This window comes from Haemaphysalis longicornis, unplaced genomic scaffold, assembly GCF_048455015.1.
Source record: "Haemaphysalis longicornis isolate Haplotype H1 unplaced genomic scaffold, Haemaphysalis longicornis Haplotype H1 scaffold_5, whole genome shotgun sequence".
Classification (NCBI taxonomy): Eukaryota; Metazoa; Arthropoda; class Arachnida; order Ixodida; family Ixodidae; genus Haemaphysalis; species Haemaphysalis longicornis.
Genome location: NW_027526385.1, coordinates 6,377,024 through 6,398,496, shown reverse-complemented (window position 1 = coordinate 6,398,496; position 21,473 = coordinate 6,377,024). Strand labels below are relative to the sequence as shown.

General features: G+C 49.0%; 1 protein-coding gene across 1 annotated transcript; it reads left to right on the top strand.

Moving 5' to 3' along the window:
• The first annotated feature begins 9,318 nt into the window (after window positions 1–9,318).
• Window positions 9,319–19,431, top strand: LOC144138982 (uncharacterized). Its single transcript, XM_077671485.1, has 4 exons — window positions 9,319–9,471; window positions 10,727–10,793; window positions 11,275–11,540; window positions 19,345–19,431. Exons 1-4 carry the CDS (start codon window positions 9,319–9,321, stop codon window positions 19,429–19,431), a joined length of 573 nt encoding a protein of 190 aa, XP_077527611.1.
• Window positions 19,432–21,473: the final 2,042 nt, after the last annotated feature.

Below are 21,473 nucleotides of genomic sequence, written 5' to 3'. Positions count from 1 at the left end.
TTTCACTTATCTCACAGCAATTTATCATTAATCCAGAATTTTACATACAGCCCCGTTTTTCTCGCCGTACTAGATACACCCGCAAGCACACTTTAACACCAATTTTTGCTCGCAGTAACCTTTTCAAGTATTCTTTTTTCCCCTGCTCAATCGATGAATTGAATGTGTTGCCGGCGGAAGTGTTTTCTGCACGGGATATTTCCCATTTTGAAAACCATCCTATTTCGCTGCTTTGGCCTTTACGCACTGTTGCTGTCACTGATGTACGCTTTTTCTCTTCAAACATGGTCTCTTGTTCTGGTTTTTTTCTCGGGTTTGATTACAGTTTCGTAATTACGTATTGCTTTGTTTTGACGGTAATAATCTGTCCCACCTGCTTAGTCTGCGGACTGCAGTATCTAGTAAATAAAATAAATAAATAATAACAACATCCATAGCCACAGGGATATATTGGCAAACGCTTACCCCGTTAAACTCTTAACACTCACACAGCGTTTTAGACGCTGTGTATAAGGGGGTTTATTCTGTCCAGGGATGTTCCGTTTTGTGCTAGCCTCAAAACTCAAAAAATGTGGCCAAAAGGGCACTTAGAGTGGCTTCGTAGTTGCAAAGTTTACCCGACGTTAACGCGGTGCAAACGCGGGTTAGACTGGCTCCACCTTTTTGTTTCACTCAGCCAGCCTCAACTGCCAGCTATATATAGCTTAGCGTCACGAAGAGATGTTCATCCACCCTCCCTGCACGCAAAGCAACTTCATTCACCTTTGATGACTATCCCCACCAAACGCTCTAAACAAATCGCCTAAAATGCATCGCCAGCCGAACGCCAAAGGCGTGCACGTCAACTATCCACGGCAGTCGTAAAAGACAATTGATCTCGCGTGGCCACCGCTGGTCCACTTTCTTCATCTGGGAAAGCGGGAGAACTATAGGTGTTTCCGGGCCCTCCACGAAGCTTATCAACAATGGCCCGCAAAAGTACATCCCTGTCAATAGAAAGGAACATGCTCCAGTGTTAGTCCTGGGGGTGTGGCACAGCCGAAAGACAACACATTAGGAAACCTTCGGACCACGAACGCCCACCGAGCTAACGGCGCCAGTGTGCTTATTGGGTGTATTTTTGTTCGTGCTAATTCAAATACGGTATGTGCGGTTCCTACTGCCGTCGGTCATCACGTGTATCGATTCCCGGCTCCTACACGTCTCCGAATCTCTCTCGGTTCTGTGGTTAATAGGACATTGCTTTTATCAGCGCCATCCAGTTCGGACCCGCGCAGTAGCAATGCTAGAAATGTATTGTGGTGTTACTCTAATGAAGACCGGAAAATCATGATTGCAATCGCTGATGAGCGACGTCGACGTTTTCTAGCCGTTCCGATTCGTTAGCAAAAATGGAAGTGTGCAATCTTGCCTTTATCACTTTTACAGGGTTTAGGTCCAACTTGGTTTTGGAAGTTTTAGGAGCGAAGCCTCTAAGGGGCTCTGGCTGTCGGCTTCTCGTAGCGTCGTCGTCAGCATCCCATGTAGTCACACTACTAATAAAACACAGGGACACTCGTTTTCTAAAGACTCGTGCTAGAACGTAATGCGTACTAAAAGAGAAGTGTATAATGGATAAAACCTCTTCGACATAAATGACCTTGATTAAAATACTTGTGGAACTCTCCCTTTCCGCTTGAGCAACCATCAAGCACAAGCACAAGATGTTTGTAGACGGATTATAATTTGTGTTAGACTCAAGTACCCACCGGCTCTCGACGCTACGCCTGGTCGGGTCGAGTGGTCGGTCTAAGCAAGAAATGGCATACTTACCTGATGCGCTATGATCTTCTCTGCAAGCGTGACTGTTACAGCTGTGCGGGCAAGCACAAACCGACGGTCAGCCTGTCGTCAAACGTTTTCACTACTGCTACCTGTCACAGATGCGGTGAGAAGCACGACGCTAGCAAATGCCGGTATCGAAAGTCGAGATGTCCCTGGTGCAAAAATGTGGGACACTTGCGAAGGTATGCATAAAAAAGAGAGGAAAAGCGGTTAACATTCTTGAAGCTGATGGCGAGCATGACCAGTCGCAACTTTTTCACGTGCACGGAAGCAAACAGGCTGGGCGTCACTATGACGTTGAAGTCAAAATTTCTGACCAGCCAGTGAGCATGCACATTGATACCGGGGCAGCTGTTTCTATTATCAACGACCTAGACTCTGCGAAGCTGCCGCGACAAGTAACGCTGGACTGGAAAAATGTCCGCTCAAACTGAAGACTTACGCGGGCACTTTATTGAAAACGAAAGGACAGGCTAATGTCGTCGTAGAATACAAAGGGCAAGGAAAAACGTTGCCTGTCGTCGTCGTACCCGGGCTACAACCGTGTTTGCTGGGACAAGATTGGTTCGCGAAGCTAAAACTAAACTGGGCTCACATTTTCAGCGTAGAAACAGAACAAAAAGTGAACGACTTGCTTCAGAAGGTCAGAGACGTGTCTTCCGCGGAAATAGGCTTGATTAACGGCTATCAAGCGCAAGTGGTGTTGAAAGATGGAGTTCAGCCAGTGTTTTTCAGAGCTAGAGCTGTTCCCTACGCACTGAAAGACCCCGTCGAACGGGAGCTCCACCCGTTGCAAAAACGAGAGGTCATGGAGCCCGTTCTGCAGAGCGACTGGGTCACACCGCTGGTGCTAGGGCAGAAGGCTGATAACATGGTGAGACTTTGTGGGGACTACAAAATAACGCTCAATCTAGCTATAAAGACTGAGCACTATCCCTTTCCTTTGGTGGAGGACATTTTCGCTGTACTTGTGGGTGGCAAGTTCTTCACAGTACTTGACTTGTCGACGGCGTACCAACAAATTCAGGTACATGAAGACTCCCAGAAATTGCTCACAATTAACACGCACCTGGGATTGTTTAAATGCCTCCGCATGCCGTACGGAATTTCAAACGCAACGGCCATTTTTCAGTCTGTCATGGACGAGATTCTCAAGGGACTCAACGGTGTTGTCTGCTACCTGGACGGCGTCCTGATTGTGGGAGCCTCATTTGACGAATGCCTGAACCGCGTCGAGGCCGTCCTGAAAAGGTTCCAGTGCCACGGAGTTTGCCATAAAAAAAAAAAAAACAATTGCATATGCCTCCAGAACCCTTAGCAAGGCTGAGATAGGCTATTCGCACCTCGAAAAAGAGGCTCTAGCGGTCGTGTTTGGAATCAAGCGATTTAAATGCATCCCCGGTCGGGAGTTTACAATGTACTCGGACCACTTGCCACTGAAGGGTTTACTAGGTCACGACAAGCCTGTTCCTGCGTCAGCCGCAGATCGAATGCAAGGCTGGATGCTTCTACTGGCAGCGTATCGCTACACCTGGCAGTATCGCAAGGGGCAATCTGTCGCCAATGCGGACGCCCTAATGCGCATTCCGTTGAAGAACGCGCGTAATGAAAGTGACCACGTCAAGTTTTTCTCAGGGGCTCAGAATCGGCCGTTACTAGCTGCGTCGATTCGAAGGGAAACGTAGAAATACGTTGCGTTCCCGAAGGTTCTGTTGTACTCACGAAGCGGCTGGCCTTCAAAAATAGGCGATGAAATGCTGGCACCGTACTTTACTAGGCGCTACGAAGTGTCTATAGAACATGATTGTGTCAAAATGCCGCCCGCGCTTGCGCATAACGTCATAATGAATGGCTGAGTCGGCGTTGGCAAAGGATTCACCTGGATTTTGCTTCCAGCAAACCGAATTGGTAGCTGGTGATTGTGAATGCCTACTCTAAGTGGGTTGACGTCGCATGCATGACCGTCACAACGGCCGCAAAAACTGTGAAAAAGATGCGAACCATCTTTGCAACGCTCGGGCTACCAGAAGAGGTAATGACAGATAATATACCGCAGTTTGTCGCTAGCGAGTTCCCGTCATTCCTTTCATCGAACGGCATTCGCCATAAAAAGACCCCACCTTATCATTTAGCGTCTAACGGCAGTGCGAAATGACTTTTACAGACAGTTAAGAAAGATCTTCAAAAGCAACTGCAGGATGAAAAAAAACGCGAGGTGTGCAGAAGACTATTCAGCATCGTGTCGACCATTTTCTTTCCACTACAGGAACACCCATTGTGTAGCAACTTCGAAGACTCCAGCGGAGCTGTCCCTGTCATGCACCCCGAGGACACGGCTTACACTGGTACATCCTCAGCGCGGTGATCGCCCGGAGAAAGAATGGTTGGGCACGCAATATCCTGTTTCCCGGTGGCGCGAGTTCAAAGGAGGTGGCAAGGTGCGGCTTAAAGGAACGAAACCAGGTGACCCTGCATGGCTAGTTGGCATAATTACGAAGCGAGTGAGTGCGGTGACATATGCTGTGAACGTTAACAACGATGAGCGTTATATGCACGCCGACCATTTGGTAGCAGCTACATTTCCTGTTCCTGAGCCAAGAGTGATTCGTCACCCTGTACCCTTGCCTAGACGTCTGCCCCGTCAATTCGCAGAGCAGTGCCCTGGTGCGACTCAGCCAGAGCCTGAATCCAGCCCGTTGCCAACCCCTTCAGGACCACCAGCTGAGGAACACCACGAGAAAATGGGACAACAGACAGAGGGTTCAGAGACCGTTCATCGGCCATTGGCACCTTCCAATTCCAACGCTGCAAGCCCGAGCCTCAGACGCAAGCAAAGCTTGGAACCTCGAGTGTAATTCTCCCCCCACCTCTCCGTAGAAGCACAAGACCCAAGCGAAAGCCAGATAGTCGGGGCTACGAATTAACAAAAAAAAAAATAAGGGGTAAAAGTGTTATGGCACGGCGCTGACGCAAGTACCACCAGTGCGCATGCGCCGCGAGAAGCGAGCATAAGAGAAGGGCGCTCATTCCAATGAACGTTCTTTCCTTCCCCAGCACTTGGTGTGACTGTCATTTGCTATATCAATGAGGAGCACGTGAGCTTCATAGAAGAGGGTATAGACTCTTTCGGGGCGATATCCATCCAGAATACATCGGGGTAACCAATAGAGGTTCCCGGGAGTTGGTCTCTTTCTATTTGAGATGGAAGTTTGCAAAGTGAAATGAGAAAATTTTTATTCAGAACCGATGTGTTTGCATCGGCTCGTGCATCGCCCCTGTCATGAGTGACCTATTTTTCGCAGCTATCGACCGCAGGTTGGAAGCGCTTTTAGAACGGGCAAGCGTACTTCGGGTGTTCCGCTACGTTGACTACTACCTCATAGCTCTCGACCCATCAGTTCAATGCTTCGACTCAGCCGTATCGCCAGTTCTCGATTTTTTTCGGTCGACGCCGTGCCCTCTGGTACCCATGAGGTACCAGAAGGAGGCACGATCGGCTTCTTGAATATACGGCTGCACTTATGACCAACAATGTCTGCTGGGAGTACGAGCCACGCGCCAAGAAACCGCTGCTCCCATATTCTTCGAGCCAATGCAAAGTACTTAAGCGTGGCACGACAAAACTTTGCCTTACCTATGCGCTCAGAAATTCTTGCTTCCACCGGCGCACGAATAGTTTCGAGGGTCAGGTCGACCGTCTCATGAAGGCAGGCTACCTGCGGGAATTTGGTGCTTCCGTCGCCAATAAAATGCTCAAGAACGCCTAGCGTGCCTCTCCTGAAGACCATTGTTACGGTGGGAAATAGGCTGGAAAGGTGGCCGTGGACCCGTAGAAATACCAGGTGTCTCACAGCCTGAAGCAAATAGCGGTGAATTCTTAAGTAAATGTACTATTTTCAGTGCCCTTTGCAAAAAATCACCCTTTGCAAAAATCCCACAACAAGAACAACGTCCGTGCACATATATGTCACTAAAATAAAGTGTTTCGATTTAATATTAGATGAAATAACCTTCCGGCAGTATGCCGCAAAAGCAATACGACACTTATCCGGGCACTGGGAAAGAACGTGACTTTGTGCAATTTAAATACGATGTAAATACGTACGATCATTTATTTGCTACAATTTTTTAGATCGTTCATAAGAACAAAAGTTCGCCAATGACGGGCGGCATCTATAACAAGTCAGCGGTCAGCGGTAGACGCATATATAAAAGTGGATGAACCTAAATATATTTTACCTATATTTCTTTCCAGAAATATCTGTCTCTCGAGGGGGAATTCTGTTGCGCGTGAACGCGCTCAGAAAATGCGGTGGTCCGCCTCCCGTAGATGTATTCTCATTTTGAGCAGTGCCGAATGGCCATATTTATCGTCATATTTTAAAAATATTATTTTTTCATACACCTGACCATAAAAAGTATTTCAAGGGCAGAAGGGTAAAATGTACTGAGAAACAGCCAACCACTGCCTGAATGGCCTATAAAGTAAGCAGGGTAATCACCGTTGGCCCTGGAGTACGACGCCAACAAATAGCACAGCAGTCGTGCCACTCATATAGTCCATGGAGAAAAGAAACTAGGAGTGCGCGAGTTTGCATTAAGGTCTCGTGCAATTGTCGCCATGCAACAATTTCAAGCTGGAGCTATAATAAACCCACAGGAGATTTCGTAGCCTTTGTAACAACATACAAACGGGTTTCAGAACAATCGTCATTCTTCCTCCGCCTTTTTGCAGAAGCAAAGACTAAGAAATAAAATGAGTTAGTAGAGAAACGAAACCCCCAGTGATTTTGTTTTGACCAGCAGATAACAGCTAAGGACAGAGCAGACCTTAAAGCAAACAGTCCTTCGTCACAGCAAATCTGGCACCAAAAAAAGCCACCCGCCCTCCCCGAGCTGCACATGACAAAACCACCAGACATCACCAGAAACAGTGCAGATATGAATGTGAATACCACAAAGATTGGCTCCAAGCGGCAAGCTTCGGGTCAATTATCTACGTTCTCAACACATCCGCATGCCGCTAAAGAAAAGATGGCAGCACTCACAGTGAAGACTGCGAGCCGCCAGGGAGTCGGTCTTGGTGCAAAGGCAACAGACAGCTCGAGCGAGGCAGACCGCTTAATGATGGCTTATCACGAACGAAAGCAGGTGGCAAGACCCACCGAATGACGGGAAAGGAACCACAGCTTTTTTATTTTGCCCTTCGCCGTTGTAGCGTAACATGGCACTGGGGGCTAAACGTGAGGATGTTTCACTCGCAACGCGTTAGCTCTGAGCAGAAGCCGCCTCGCCAGTGCTAAGGAGGCACATCTCTGCGAAGCCACAAGAATTGCGTGATAAAGATCTAGAGATCGAAATTAGGCAAAATGGAATGACGATGCCAAAGATGGCGGGAGGAGGGCTGAAGAAGCGCGGCCAAAATGCTAGAAAGAAGGCGTAAGTGAGCGGCCATCGGAAGTCTAATTTCTCAACGAGCATCTTCGTCTTCACAGCTCCCGCTGCTTCCGTTTCTGTTAGTGCGTCCGTGGTGCGGCTGCAAGGCGCCGCTGCCAGCCGCCTCCAGCGGTGCCAGCCGATCGTGCTTACTCGTGTCTTGTTTTTTGGATGGTTCATTTTCTTTTTAAAAGACGTCCTCTCAGCTTCGAAGCCCTATTATTACAGCCTCTCCACTCCGTCTTGTTTGCTCAATGGCGGGGTTTTAAAACGCTCATTTCCCGCTTCGTCTCAGGGACCAGCTGTTGCTTGCAGAAAATTATATAACACAGAACAAAAACGTTGCGCTACGAATCTGCTTGGTTGTTTTCGTCTCCTCGGCCTTTGTAGTGGGAGCGATCGTCTTAATTGTTTCATTTGTTGCGGTCTACGATGGAAAATACACATCTAGTTTGAGGACGTATTTTTGTCTCCGCACATCTGGATGGGTTATTTTATTTTAAACTATTTTTATTTAATTTTTTTCCTGGCTGCTGTTGTCCTTTTCCCAGCGTCAGCGTTGCCTACTGGGCTGCCTGCTCCATGTGTGGGAACTTTAGGGTAGTTCGGCAATACCGACAAGCGTCGGGGGAAGTGAACGCGGATGAAATTAGATCTCTCCGCTTGTTTCATTTAAAACTGAACTGGGCCAGTTTTTGCTGTACTTCAAAGCGAGATACATTAATTTGGAAGGATTAGCACGACATAAGCACAATAATAGCACAGATATAGTCCAATAACTCAGGCGTCCCTGCATGGGGACATCATGCGAAGCCTGCTTGAGGCAACAGTAATAATCATTTCAAAATATTGATTTAAAATGATTTTTGTTTAGGGGGGAGGCCGGCTGTGGTACGTTTTCTGTATGATAGTTTTCGAAGTCATAAAAACCTTTTAGAAAACTAACAGTCAGATGTAATTCATCAAATTTCTAAAGTAGATAGCTGACCACAAAGGTAAATCATTACATTGCCCGCTATCCCAAGTACTGTACTTTCAGTGCTGCTGTGTAAGGTATTTGATGCGGCCTTCTGCAGCCTATATGTAGTGAAATACTGCAAGAGTGACATCAGTAGAACTATGTTTGGCTCGTTGCCAGTGTCAGTCCTATCTACGACAAGGAAATAAGACGAAAAATTTCAGAGGGCTGCCGTTCGTTCGGCAAGCACTTTGAATTAATGAGCAATAAAAGCTACGGTTGTCACTAGGAACAAACGTATACAACGAATCCCGGTGATGAATCATGGAGCGGAAATTTGGGAACCGAAAGTTTCTCTGCTGCAATCATTGCGCTGGCAGAGGTTTTTGCTATCAGGATTCCGCAGGAAACGCGAACCAACAGTAGGAGAGAAAGAAAAATAACATTTATTCAAAAATTAGCAATCGCTTAGCTCGGCTATGTCAGGGTATACGTAGCGTGAGCTAAGGTTCAGCTGGTTATTCTGAGGTTTCCTGGTTTCCTAGGATTAGCTGATTATGTTTACTGCTGCTCAAACGATTCCCAATCCAATCCAACCCAATCCAGTCCAGTCCAGTCCGGTCCGTTCCAGTCCAGTCCGGTCCGGTCCGGTCCGGTCCGGTGCGGTCCGGTTCAGTCCGGTCCGGTCCGGTCCGGTCTTGTCCAGTCCAGTCACTGCTCCTCGCGCATGCGCAGCCCGGCTCTCCAGGAGCCACGCGAAATGGCTATCCAGCGGCTCCTGCGCAGCGTCAGGCTTAGCTACTGCGCAACGGAGGCGCACAACTAGACACGCGCCGGCACCAGTACGTCAATCAAGCGCCCTCTACAGCTTCAGGCCTGTTCGCTCCTGCGGTCGCGGTCTGTGACGTCACTCCGTTTTGACCTACGGCTTCCGTCGAGTAGCTGTGCCGCGCCGTTCGAGTTGGTCGGCGTGCTAAGCCTGGCGAGCCATTGACGCTGTGTGTTGGTGTCTTTTGTTCTTGTTACGGTGTTGTGGTGTTTCTGGCGAACTGAGAAGAGGTGGTTCTCTGAATACGAATGTTCGCCTGCTAACTATCGTAATGGGGCGATGCTGCGAGCCGAATTGTCGCGCGAATTACGACACCGGACTAAAAGTTCGAGTGTTCTCGTTCCCCAAGGTTGCCCACAGAGTAGTATGGGAGTGTGCCGTTCGTAAAGATGACGTCGATATTCATTCTCTCGGCGGTCCAAAGGCATGTATACGTTTTCATTACTTGCTGTTGGGTTATTCACGATTTGTTATGTTCACGCTATGGATATTGCCGCGTGTGTTCATTTCTGTTTTGAACCATTCGCTTTGGCTTTGCGTCTTTGTTGTGATGGGAATTGCGCTATCGCTATAAGGTGGCTCGGATGTTTTAAGAGAAGCGCCGGGACCCATTATAATTTCACGCAACGCTCGAATTTGCTGTTTGTTCTCAGATGTATTTGCGCTACAGTGCTCCGTCGGGAAATGTTGATGATGCAAGTATTAAAACGCATGCGGGAAACGGCTGGCACTCGTTGTCGCCGAGTGCGTTGTCGTTCGTTTCTTTAAAAGTAACTGGTGAACTTCGCTGACCGAGTGGGCGAGTTCACCTTTCTGCCTGCCCGCTTCCTAGCCTGCCGTTCTGCAGCGTGACATCTACGTGGAAATATGTTTTTGAAAGGGTCATATGCGTCGTTAGAACGCACGTAGGCAGGAAAAGGAAAACGTCTGTGGAAGGACAACAAGTGGAATCAAAGACAGTGTTGTTTTATTTGTACACACGTTATCACTCAACGTTTCGTGATGAGTATTTGACAGATATCTCACAGCACACTTTCTTGTATTCCCTATATTTTCTTCGATTGCTATGCAAATATCTTGAGAGCTGTCGTTGAAATTTCGATGTTGCCACAGGGCACCACGCACTTCTGTATGAGCTCCGACTTTGAATTGAGAAATATGAGAGTGGGGTGAGGACATGAATTCATGCACGTTGTTTATATCATGATGCTGCACCCGCGACTTTCTTGCAATTTTATAATTACATGCCCATCACTCTAGCCCCTTCCGTTTCTTTGCTCCCTTGAAATGACCCGCCGCGGTGGCTCAGTGGCTAAGGCGTCGTGCGGCTGAGCGCAAGGACGTGGGTTCGATTCCCGGCCGCGGCGGCCGCTTTTCTGAAGAAGGCGAAAAGCGAAAACGCCCGTGTGTACGAGACTTCGGCGCACGTTAAATGTCCCCATGGCTAGTCAAAATTGATCCGGAGCCCTCCACTGCGGCGCGCCTCATCGCCTGGCTGTGCAGTTTCGGCGCGTTAAACCCCGTAATCAATCCATTTCCTTGAAATGTAAACTGGTGCCCTTGCTTGACATGTGCATGTCTGTACAGAGCTAAGGTTTCCTTATTTTTTAGCCAAGTAAATTAGGGCGATATGAAGGAGAAAGCCTCTAATACATTTTTTATTTGTCAATGGTTTCCAGGTACGCGAGCTCCATTTCAAGCCTGAGTACTTGAGGACGACCACCACGTACACCGATGCTAGACCCGGCATAAAATTACGCCACTTCCCCTCGCGGGAACCCTGGTGTGATGCGACGCTGAAGGGGGTTCCATTGTGCGTTTCCGTTTGGTCGATTACTCGAATTGCGTGAGCAATCGTCGGGTAATGCGAGCGAGAGAGAGAGAGAGCAAGCGTAGCGCGGACGACCGTCGACTGAGAGGCCGGCCGGAGCGCTGCACTCTGCTTGTATGCGCAGCACTCCAGAAGGAGAGGAGACCGCGGAGAGAGAGGGCGCTGCACATGCGCACAGCGCGCTTGCGCCGCGGGCAGCGCCGCCCACCGGCAGAGTGAGAAAGCGCGCCGCACTGCGCGTGCCACAGATGTTGGGGGAGAGGGTGCGCTATCACGGCGAGAGAAGAGGGGGTGAGCGGAGGAGAGACGCAGCTGTGCGGACGCGGACGATGACGACGACGGACGCAGGACAGGGCCGCCGGCAAGAGATGCTCCTCTCAGCGTCGCATCTAAAAGTAGAAGCTGCCATGGGTGCCACTCGGCTTACACCGGATGCAGCACCGATAATCTTTCCCAATTCCCCTGCTTACCTGAGCGACTGCGCAACAGTGCGCGGGGAGCCCGAGGAAAAGAGGAAACGTTGCGAAGCATCCCATCTGAAGAAAGCTATTCGACAGTCTTTTTGTTCGCACGAAGGAGAGGACCGCCAAAATAAGCTGCAGTCATACGAGGACCTTGTATGGCGACTACAACGCGTCGACCTCTTCAGCTACTGGACAGCAGTACTACAAGCGGCACACGCTGTTCTGTTTCTTCAGGTAGAGGGAGAAGATCCACCGGACATTGAAAGATCTGTGGTTGTCAGCAGGAACATGGAGGTTGCGGCTTTCTGGAGGAAAGCGAAACTACCTGGGAAAGATATCCTCATCCCACCCGGCGGGCATTTTTTCTCCACTTTCTTTCTGTCTTTTCATATTATTTATCTGTTTCTATGACCTACCACATTCTCCCCTTTGCTTTCCGAGCTTTTCTTGACTGCCAAACCTTGTTTCTGTCTTTATTCAACCAGACCCTCATTTCCTATTCTGATTCTCTGCATGCATAGCGAGGGCCTCTGTTCTGGAACTCTTCTTGCCATAGGGAGCTTAAGAGGATTCAACGCTGGTCGATCACTCTCGACATGTCGTAGACACTCGAGTCACGGCCCGGGGGTTAAAAAGAAGGTCCCCTTCGCTCCGAGTAGTCCGAGTGGCGCTGGCTACCACCCCCAAGCACAGGAAACAAAAATGCCTGAACCTAAATACACCAGAAAGTGGTGGAGAAAATACCCCCGCCGGAAGCGTAGTGGTCACCACACCAGACCGGTATTCTGGAGGGCGTGGGTTCGGATCCCACCCGGCGGGAATTTTTTCTCCACTTTCTTCCTGTCTTTCCAAATTCTGTATCTGTTTCAATGACCTACCACATTCTCCCATTTGCTTTCCGAGGTTTTCTTGACTGCCAACCCTTATTTATGCATGCATGCATGTATGTATGTATGTATGTATGTATGTATGTATGTATGTATGTATGTATGTATGTATGTATGTATGTATGTATGTATGTATGTATGTATGTAGCCTCTGTATTAAAAACTCGTCTACAGTGTTCCCAAACATGGTAAGTGGCATCCCATCCTACAAGCGCCTTGTAGATAACAGGCTTTTAGATGCGACGCTCAGAGCATCTCTTGTCGGTGGCCCTGTCCTTCCTGCGTGCGTCCGTTGTCCGCAGCCACTCTCCCGCTCTCCTCTCCGATAGCGAACACTCTCTCGCGAGGGGCATTGGATTGGATTCGATTGGCTTGGCTTGGCTTGGCTTGGATTGAATTTGGATGGGATTGGATTAAAGTGGATTGTGTTGGATTGTGTTGCGTCATAGCCGCGGCAGACGCACTGGTGCCGGCGCGTGCCCAGGTGAGAGCTTGTGCGGCCCAGCGCGCTCTCACTCCGCCGGTGGGCGGCGGTGCGCGCGGTGCTGCGCATGTGCAGTACTCTCTCTCTCCGCGGTTTCGTCTCATTCGGGCGCGCTGCGCATATATAGTGCCTAGAATATAGCCGGTGTGCCGCTCTCCGGCGGCCTTTCGCTCGACGGTTGCTCTCGGCTTGCGCTTGAACCCCCTCAGCGTCGCATCACACCAGGGTTCCCGCGAGGGGAGGTGGCCGTAATTTTTTTTTATTTCCTCATCAGATACTGACGCGTCTTCTCAGCCGTCAACCCACAGACTCCGCTCGCAGCGTAGCATATCACCTAGCCTCGTCAGCGCTATTCCTTGTTATTCCCTTTCAGCTTCGGGGATGATTTTGGAGGCAGGTTCAGAACACCAACCAAACTGAAAATGCAGTTTCCTTCAATTTTTCAGCGCTATTCTAACAAGCGTCGTTGTAATATTTTGGGGGTGAGGGAAACCCAGAGGCCTCAAAATTGCATACCCAGTTTCCAACACATCAAAGTGGTTTACGCTTCAGCTTCAATATGCGTCCTCCCTACGTTCTTCGTGATTGAGACACATCATTGCGGCGCAGAGTGGATCGAGAGCGAAATCGTTTACGCGGTAAAACATCGAGCGAAATATTGGCGGGAACGAGGCAGATGTTTGCCCCGCCCAGCCCATTTTCCCGCGCGAATAGAACATATATCCTCGCTACCTTCCGTTGTAGGCCGAATTCCGTGTTCCAGAATGCACAACCTTCCTCTCCACCTTTCAGACGCAAGGGGTTGGTGGATATCGGAAAACTTTCCCGCTCATATTCCCTTTCCAACGCTTTTGCCAAACGGACTAAGGGTGACCCCCAAAAGCGGCTGACAACTATGTAAACTCGTGATGAGACGTGAAAACGGTCTTGCAATAGCTGCAGTATGGGCACAACGGACATCTCGCGTTGTCCCGCGGATCACGCGATGGCACCGCCTTCACCGGCCTTTGCTCCTTCGATGCCTTCTGCTACTGCTATCTTCCCCGTCGTAGGCGGCGCCTCGGTCGTCCATCAACCGCCCCCCTTCACGCGTTGCAGAAGCGCAGCCTGCATGCATTCGGGCTCGTAACGCATTCCCTTGATGTAACTTGCCCCCGACGCGAGCTTGCTTATAGCAAAAGTGGTGTCTGCGCCACCGATGAAATGCACGAAGCCGCATTTAAGGGGCAGGCGGGAGGGCAGCGGAAAACTGTACACTCTGCACCCTAACTCCCATCACTGTATGTGCTTTTGGTTTTGTGCCACAACCGCTTATGCACGGGGGCGGTCTCACTTTAGGGATACCATGGCTGGAGAAATGTTTCCACGGAGATCGTTTACGAACGAGCTCTTTACACCGAAATTTCATGCAAATCGCTTACTAGAAGGGGCGGCGAGGGAGGCGAGCGATCAGAGGAAAGTTCAGAGCTTGCTTTGAAACTATCAGTACCTCACCCACTCCCCCCCCCCCGCAACCTAGGGCTCGCTATGAGAGAGGGAACTTCTGCTGATGACTTGTCTGCGTGGCCGCATTTGTGGGTAGAAAGAACCGTTTGCATGCATTACGGCTGTAATGGTGTTTTTTAAGAGCGCAGTGTTAGTCCCTCTATTAGTTAAACGCCAAATATCCGTGACAGAGTCCCCGAGAGCCTAGGTTGGCAGACGGCAATGTTCAGTTGCAAGGAAAAAATTATGTGGGGGGGGGGGGGGGGGCTTGTCAGTTTCTTGAGAATGCTCGTAATTTCCCCATAGCGTCCTACTGCCTCAAATTCTGTAGTTTAGAGTTCTTTAGGTTCACCTGGAATCAATTGCAGCGGAAGGGCTGAAAGATTTTCACGCTATGAGATTACTTTGACCGGTTAAAATGGCGGCCTTTTTTGGGTTGTTCCAATGAAATACCGAAAAGGCACTTCATTGTTTTAAAGCCAAGCTTTCTATTTCTTACTTATGGCGGCCCACCCGTCACCAAAACACGCTGCAGGAAAGCGAACTTTAAGAAATGATTTTCACAAAACGATGATTGTGATGAGTGAAGGCACATCAGTCGCCTGAAGAAAAAAACGCTTCCCGTGCTCACAACCGAACCGCGGTCCGTCGCGTTATGAAGCCGACGTCTATCCGATCGAGCCGTTCGCACCCGGGCGAAGTGGTTTAGAGTTTGGACTTTTACTTTGACTAAGGTTGCATTGAAGGAACTTTCATGTTTTAACGGTGTTTCTTTTAAGAAAAGGGCTCTGATATTTTAATCCGACGGGAAAGATTTAAATCATCGTTAACGTGCCTCTAGTGTGTTTCTTTTCTTTTCGTCTAATCAAAGTAAGGACGCGATAATGACACCTAAATGTGAACATTTTTGTCAACGCAGACCCCACATGGACTAAGGTTGCCGCTGTGGAATCAGCATGATGAATTATCTCATTTGAAACACCGTCCAGCGTATGACATTTCACCCCTTCCCGCTCCAAAAAACAGGAATGCCGTACCGATGATACTCTGAATTTTCGTTTGACCTGCACATTCCTTTGCATTGCAGCAGAAAAAAAGGAACCATTTTAAACGCTTGCGAAGGATAGACTTTAAAGAGGCTTTTCTTAAACCTGTAGATTTATTTGCTTCTGTGTGCACCCTCGATCTTGTTTTGATGGCCTTAGCCACAACTCCTGTGTGCTGACCGCACGCAGACAACAAAAACTGCAGCGGTAACATTGCAGAGTTATGGAAAAACGTAAAATTGGTTACGGTGAGGCTCCAGGAACGCTGTAGGATCACTCGCGCGTGCGCGTAGCCGGTTCTGGACCTTCTGCGCACGCGCAGTCAGCCCCTCCCGGCGCGCCCCCCTCCCCTGTTGCAAAAATGAGATTCCATTTAAATGCGAATGTACATATACAATGCACTTTCTGCTTTTGTGTTAAGTAACGGTTGAATATATATAGCAATTAAAGCGGATGAATAATTCAATCAGCGTTGACTACTGACGGATAATTGAGTTTATTCCTCTCACTCTTTCATTGCTGACTCAAGAGAAATCGTGATTGCTGATTGGTCGGCTGTCACCTTTTCTGGATACGCTCATCCCGAAGCGTTTATATGGACCGCAGTACGTCTTTAGCAAGGCTAGGAAGTGGGCTACTTTGTGGTGTTTCAACGTTTCAAACTGCAGAGGTGCGCTGCCTGACACATACCCGCCGCGATGGCTATGTGGCTATGGCGTCCTGTTGCTTATCACAAGGACGCGGGTTCGATTCCCGGCCGCGGCTGCCGCTTTTCTGATGGAGACAAAAAGCAAATACTCCCGTCTGTTCGAGATTTCAGCGTACGTTAAAAATCCCCCGATGGTCAAATTTAATTCTGAGCACCCCCTACGGCACGACTCATCCCCTGTGTAGCGCCGGCGCGTTAAACCCACAATCAATCGCTGCCTGACACGAAAACGTGCTACGAACAGGCAAAACACGTGAACAGACGAGGTGAGCCGCAAACTAACACCTGCTTATATCATGAGAAGGGGGTCAGATGTGAACAACAGAAGCAAACACACACTCAAACTATACAACTCATTATTAAACGCAAGACGCGAAATCGTATCTTTTTCTTATGCATAAAACCTATTTCACGCGTCCAAAGCCAGATCGAAGGGACACTAACGCAGAATGCTTCAAAACCTTCGCCGGTAATCTTGTCTATGGCGCGCAACACGATAGTTTTCCTCTCGAAATCTCGCGAACAACTGTTAACGCAAATGTCCCCTGAGATGGGGTTTTTTGTGTTGTCGATGGTATCGCAGCGCAACGGCTCTTTATTAAACAAGTCTGTGGCGAACTATACCAACCTTGAATAAAGCAACTGTTCACGAGCATAAAGTCACCAGAAAGGTACAAAACACATCCTTCGCGTGTGACTGCGTTTATACAGTGGCAGATATTTGTGTATCACTAAAGTGTAAAGCAATTACACACCCGAGTCGACGCTGACCTGTTCTTGGCGGAAGGATACAGTAGGGCTCCTTGATTATCAGTCTCGGATCGTCCGCGGAATGCCTGAGACGCGATCCCACGCTCGATTTTCCCATATAAGCGCTGGACACATGTACGACTGGTGCACGCGATTCGGACACATGTACGACTGATCGTTACGATTCGTCGTTAGGACCTGTTTTGGCGTCATTCGTTGGTCGGAGGAGGCTCACGACGTGCGACTGGCAAGCCAGACGCAGTCGTGCCATCGTTGCGATCGTCGTGAGGTCACAGCCGATGAGAGCCCGCTGAGCCCCAACCGCCCGCAACCGGCTTGCGTTTCTCGGGTCGGCTCGGGTGTTGGGAATTTTAGGCTTAGCATTCTGGCGGATATTTGAACCCCGCAATCTGTGTAAACTGCGAATGCATATCCGTAACACAACTTTTCACCACTTTATCATCCCGTTTCTCGCTAGTGGAACTTTATTTAAGCTATTACTGCCGTATGAGCGATAGGTGACCAAGACATCTGCGTAGCCTGTTTCGATGCTTCCGTGCAGGTATCGCCATCTCTCGGCCGACCGGCGAACCTCCACAGCAGGTCAGCGTAGGCTTGCGTCGTGGCAGATATCTGATCGCCGCTTTTAAAATAAGCCCTGACAACAATCCCTAGCACAATTTTTCACCACACTAACACCTACTTTCTCGCATGGGGAACTTCTGTTTAGCGATCAGATTGATTCAGTAATACAGCGACAAGCGCGGTTGCTCCCGTGGTCTGCGCCGGTTCGAGCCGCTCAGTGTGCCGAGCTGGCAGGCGCGGTCGGCGTGTGCGCGGACTGTTTCCGAGGGCCGAAAACGCTTCACGATTGCCTGCTTTATCCATTTCTTGCGAACAAATGCGCGGAATCTACAAATTCAGCTCAGCGATCGTCGTAGTTGACCATGGAGCAAAAACAGTGGGCGGAGCGACGCCGACGACGCATTGCATGCGCGCATGGGGCCATGTGTCTCAAATTCACGCGTACGACTAGTCGTGGCGGCAGTCGTTACGATCAATCGCATGCGAATCGCGTGTACCAATCGTACATGTGTCCAGCGCTATATTCCTGCGGGACTTCCGGTCCGAACGCAGGACTCGTACTGCCGGAGGACCGTCCGGGACGGGTAAATCGAGGATGCCCAGTGAGTGCAGGATCAACGCGGCCCACGACGCGATTACTCAATGTTCCGTTTCTGGCAGTGGAGTTTCATAGGTTTCATTTCTGCTTTCTTAGCTGCTGTACCCGAAACGATTGTTTGCACCGTTTTCTGTTTTTCGAGCGTATAGCCATGACGTTGTTTCAGTTGTGAGGTTGTAGCGAATGGCGCGTTAGGGCCCGCCGAGCCCAGACGACAAAGGTGGGAGCTCCCACGCGCACGCCTGGATGACGCCGGCCACTCCACGCGAGACGCCCGCTCACGTATGCTCGCGCTAGCTGAATAAATCAGTTCGAGCCTAAGCGCTGTGGTTGTCTCTGCCCCGGCCGTGATAATGAACAGAGCATGCGCAGCGCGCGGTTGCGGCAACGACAACTCCAGCCAAGGAGTTTCAGTTCACTGCTTCACATCAAGTCATGATGTGGTTGAATGCGCTCGGCCGCCTTCTGAACCAACCGCATTGCCTAGTGTGCTCTGCGCACTGTACTGCTAACCGTATTAGCGGAAACGAGTTTCCGTTTGCCGCAGAAAACGAAAGGACATCTTTTAACACTCTGTTTGAGGTTGCTGTATTTAGGATTACCGGCTGGCGTAATGCAAAAAGCGACATCTGGCGAATCGTTCTCAAAACAAATGACACACAAGTTGGTTGCCCAGAACTCTTTGCTTAAGCTAGAAATAGCTTCAATCTGGAACCTTCAAGACTTGACTCTCACAATACCACAATTTTGTTTCAAAATAGCCGCCAGGGAAAGCCACAATGCTCTCGCATTCAAACCACGTGGGGAGACTTACGCTCTGCGTGGTATTTTATATTTGTATTCGGCCTGTGCCTGGCCTAAATTTCGAAAGTATCTCATGTGTATAAATTCCTAAGGGACCGCAATGTCTTCGCCGACCGCTCCTGTTTCCGCACGCTTGTAATTTCCGGTTTCTTGTTTGTAATTTCATTTTTCCGCAGCCCAGTATCCTTTCGTATCATGCTGTAAACTGTCGTAATACGGTTGTTGCACGTATTGCAACGGCAAACTGACCCAAGCTATACCTTGCACAATGGTTCAAGCCTGATATCACAGCCACGCTGTGTTCGTCTCACTAAGCTAAACTCTACAAGCGCGATATAAGTCACTTAAAACCATTTACCCTGTGTATATTTTAAAGCACTAATCAGTGGACGACCAAATCAAACGCAAAGTAAAGTATATAAGCGCTTTATTTGCACAGTGCCCTCTTCAGCTTTGGTAAACGTCATCATCCGCCACCGCAACGGCTTCCTCGAGCGCTCCGTTGCCGTTTAAAGATGCACTACTTCTCCTTGTTGTTGTCCTTTTGGGCGATTGCATTCTTGTTTGGCAGCGTGGCGTGATTCCTGATAATCCTACACCTCTCGGGCGTTAGGATCTTCTTTGGTCGCCCCATCGCCCATGTGTACGGCACAGAGTCGGAAAGAGATCTGCCGCCACTACCACGGCGGCTCCGAGCTTTATGAGTACAGGTGGTTGCCCCTAGCAGCTCCGAGCAAGTGACGTCAGGTGCGAACGACATTCGTTTTGTCCGTGACGAAGTTTTCTCAAACGGTGACCGGCACGTGCGCTCGATATTTTTTCGTTTCATTTTGCGAGCCTCTAACGTTGCACAACCCACCAGCTACCATGGACGAGGCCGGGCGGTCCTGAGGAGACGCACGCTCATGTGCTTCGGTATTTTCTTGGTATTTTTTTCTGTGTATGGAGGGAGCAATCAAGAGATTGAACACGACTGCTGTTGAAAGTTTATGTTTCATCATCGCCGCAATCAACTTCCCTAGTCACAAAAATATGCGGTGCATGTTCGGGTTTCTTGCAGAGCACGGGCGTCGTGCAAAAAGCAAACTTTAAACCCAGGCAAGCCGCCAGCTGAATTTATCTAGGCTGTGTAGGAAGGGCAACTTCTAGATATAACAAGCTTGCATGTTTCCATTTTAAAAAAAGGTTGGTACTTAATCCTGAGACCAGTAAAATGAAAGCGTGAGTTGAACGAAAGGCTGAAACATATGCACGAATGAGCGCAACTGTCGACGATGTGGTTTTTGTCTGCTCTTAGCACGATACAGGGGCGTACGAAATTCTTGTGTGCTGTCTGGCCGCTGTACTATGCCGGGAATCCTATTTAAAAAGTATCTTAGAGCCTGTCCTTGTTGAGGCCTTTACCGGGGCGAACAATAGGAAGGGCAAAATGTAGACTCCTGTACCACTTGCTAATCTTTATTTGAGGTCTTCAGTCGTATGCATCAACCGTCTCATAATTATCAGAGAAAAAGCTTATTAGAACGAGCTAGTCAATAGACAGAAATACTACAGCATGCTTTTAGGTTAAAATTAGGCCTGTTCTGCATTCAAGCAGAAGCTCTTTCTGGTAGCAAGCATCTTTACAACCAAAACTTTATAAAAGCACGAATACCCGCCGCGGTGACTCAGTGGCTAAGGCGTTGTGCTGCTGAGCACGAGGTCGCGGGTTCGATTGCCGGCCGCGGCGGCGGCTTTTCTGATGGAGGCGAAAACAAAACCGCCCGTGTGTACGAGATTTCGGCGCAAGTTAAAGATCCCCAGGTGGTCCAAATAAATCCGGAGCCCTCCACTACAGCGTGCCTCATCGCCTTCGTTGCGTCGGCGCGTTAAACCCCACAATCAAGAAAAGCACGAATGTTTCACAGGCACACTGAACCCAACCAGAGCCACCTGTATACTCGATGCAGAGCCACAGGGTACTTATTCTTCGTTTGAAAAGGAGAGATAATGGTAACAATCACATTTTCCCTGTAAATTGCCGCATGACGATGATTGATCGTTGTAACGTGTCAATAACCGGAGTGATCAAGACTGTACCAATTTAATTGAGCTGGCGGCATGAGCAGAGAGGCAAACCAAATAAAGTGTTGGGAAGAAAACGGCAGCGTAATAACACTCTGTGCTTCACCATGACTGTAAAATGCTACCCACCCAGTATGATGTGTAAATAAAGTAGAAAGCTTCTTTGATCACGCAGTGGAAAGATTGATAACGATTAGAGCTGTTTTCTCGCCAGACAGTTGTTCCGCTATAACTGGCCGAATAACGGCAGCACATGCAAGCGAAGAGGATAGCTGCTGGAATGACTTGATGCTTTGATGAGCCTAACTTTTTTATACGTTCCTTCCTTCTACTCCTTCCTTCTATTTAGCCGCCCTAAAAACTCCGCAACATTATATGTAACATTTAGCTTTTGAAACGTTCGGCAGTAATTCTAACCTGTAACATATTCCTATAAGTATTCCATCCCGCATAAATTACTGGATCCCCACAAAACCTTTAAGGGAAAGACGCTTGTGCTGGTCATGCCACGATCATTTCGGTCGCCAAACAATACCGGAGTTACACCACTGTCAAATTATTTGAGCAAAAGAAGTTACTCTGAATTGCTCTCCCAAATTTAATCTGACGACCATGGGTGTTATAAGGTACGGCGGCAATTGAGTATCGCCTAAAGGCAAGAGTAAGACCAGACGACTCCCTACTGTACAGCTGACGCTAATCGATGACATGCCATAGTT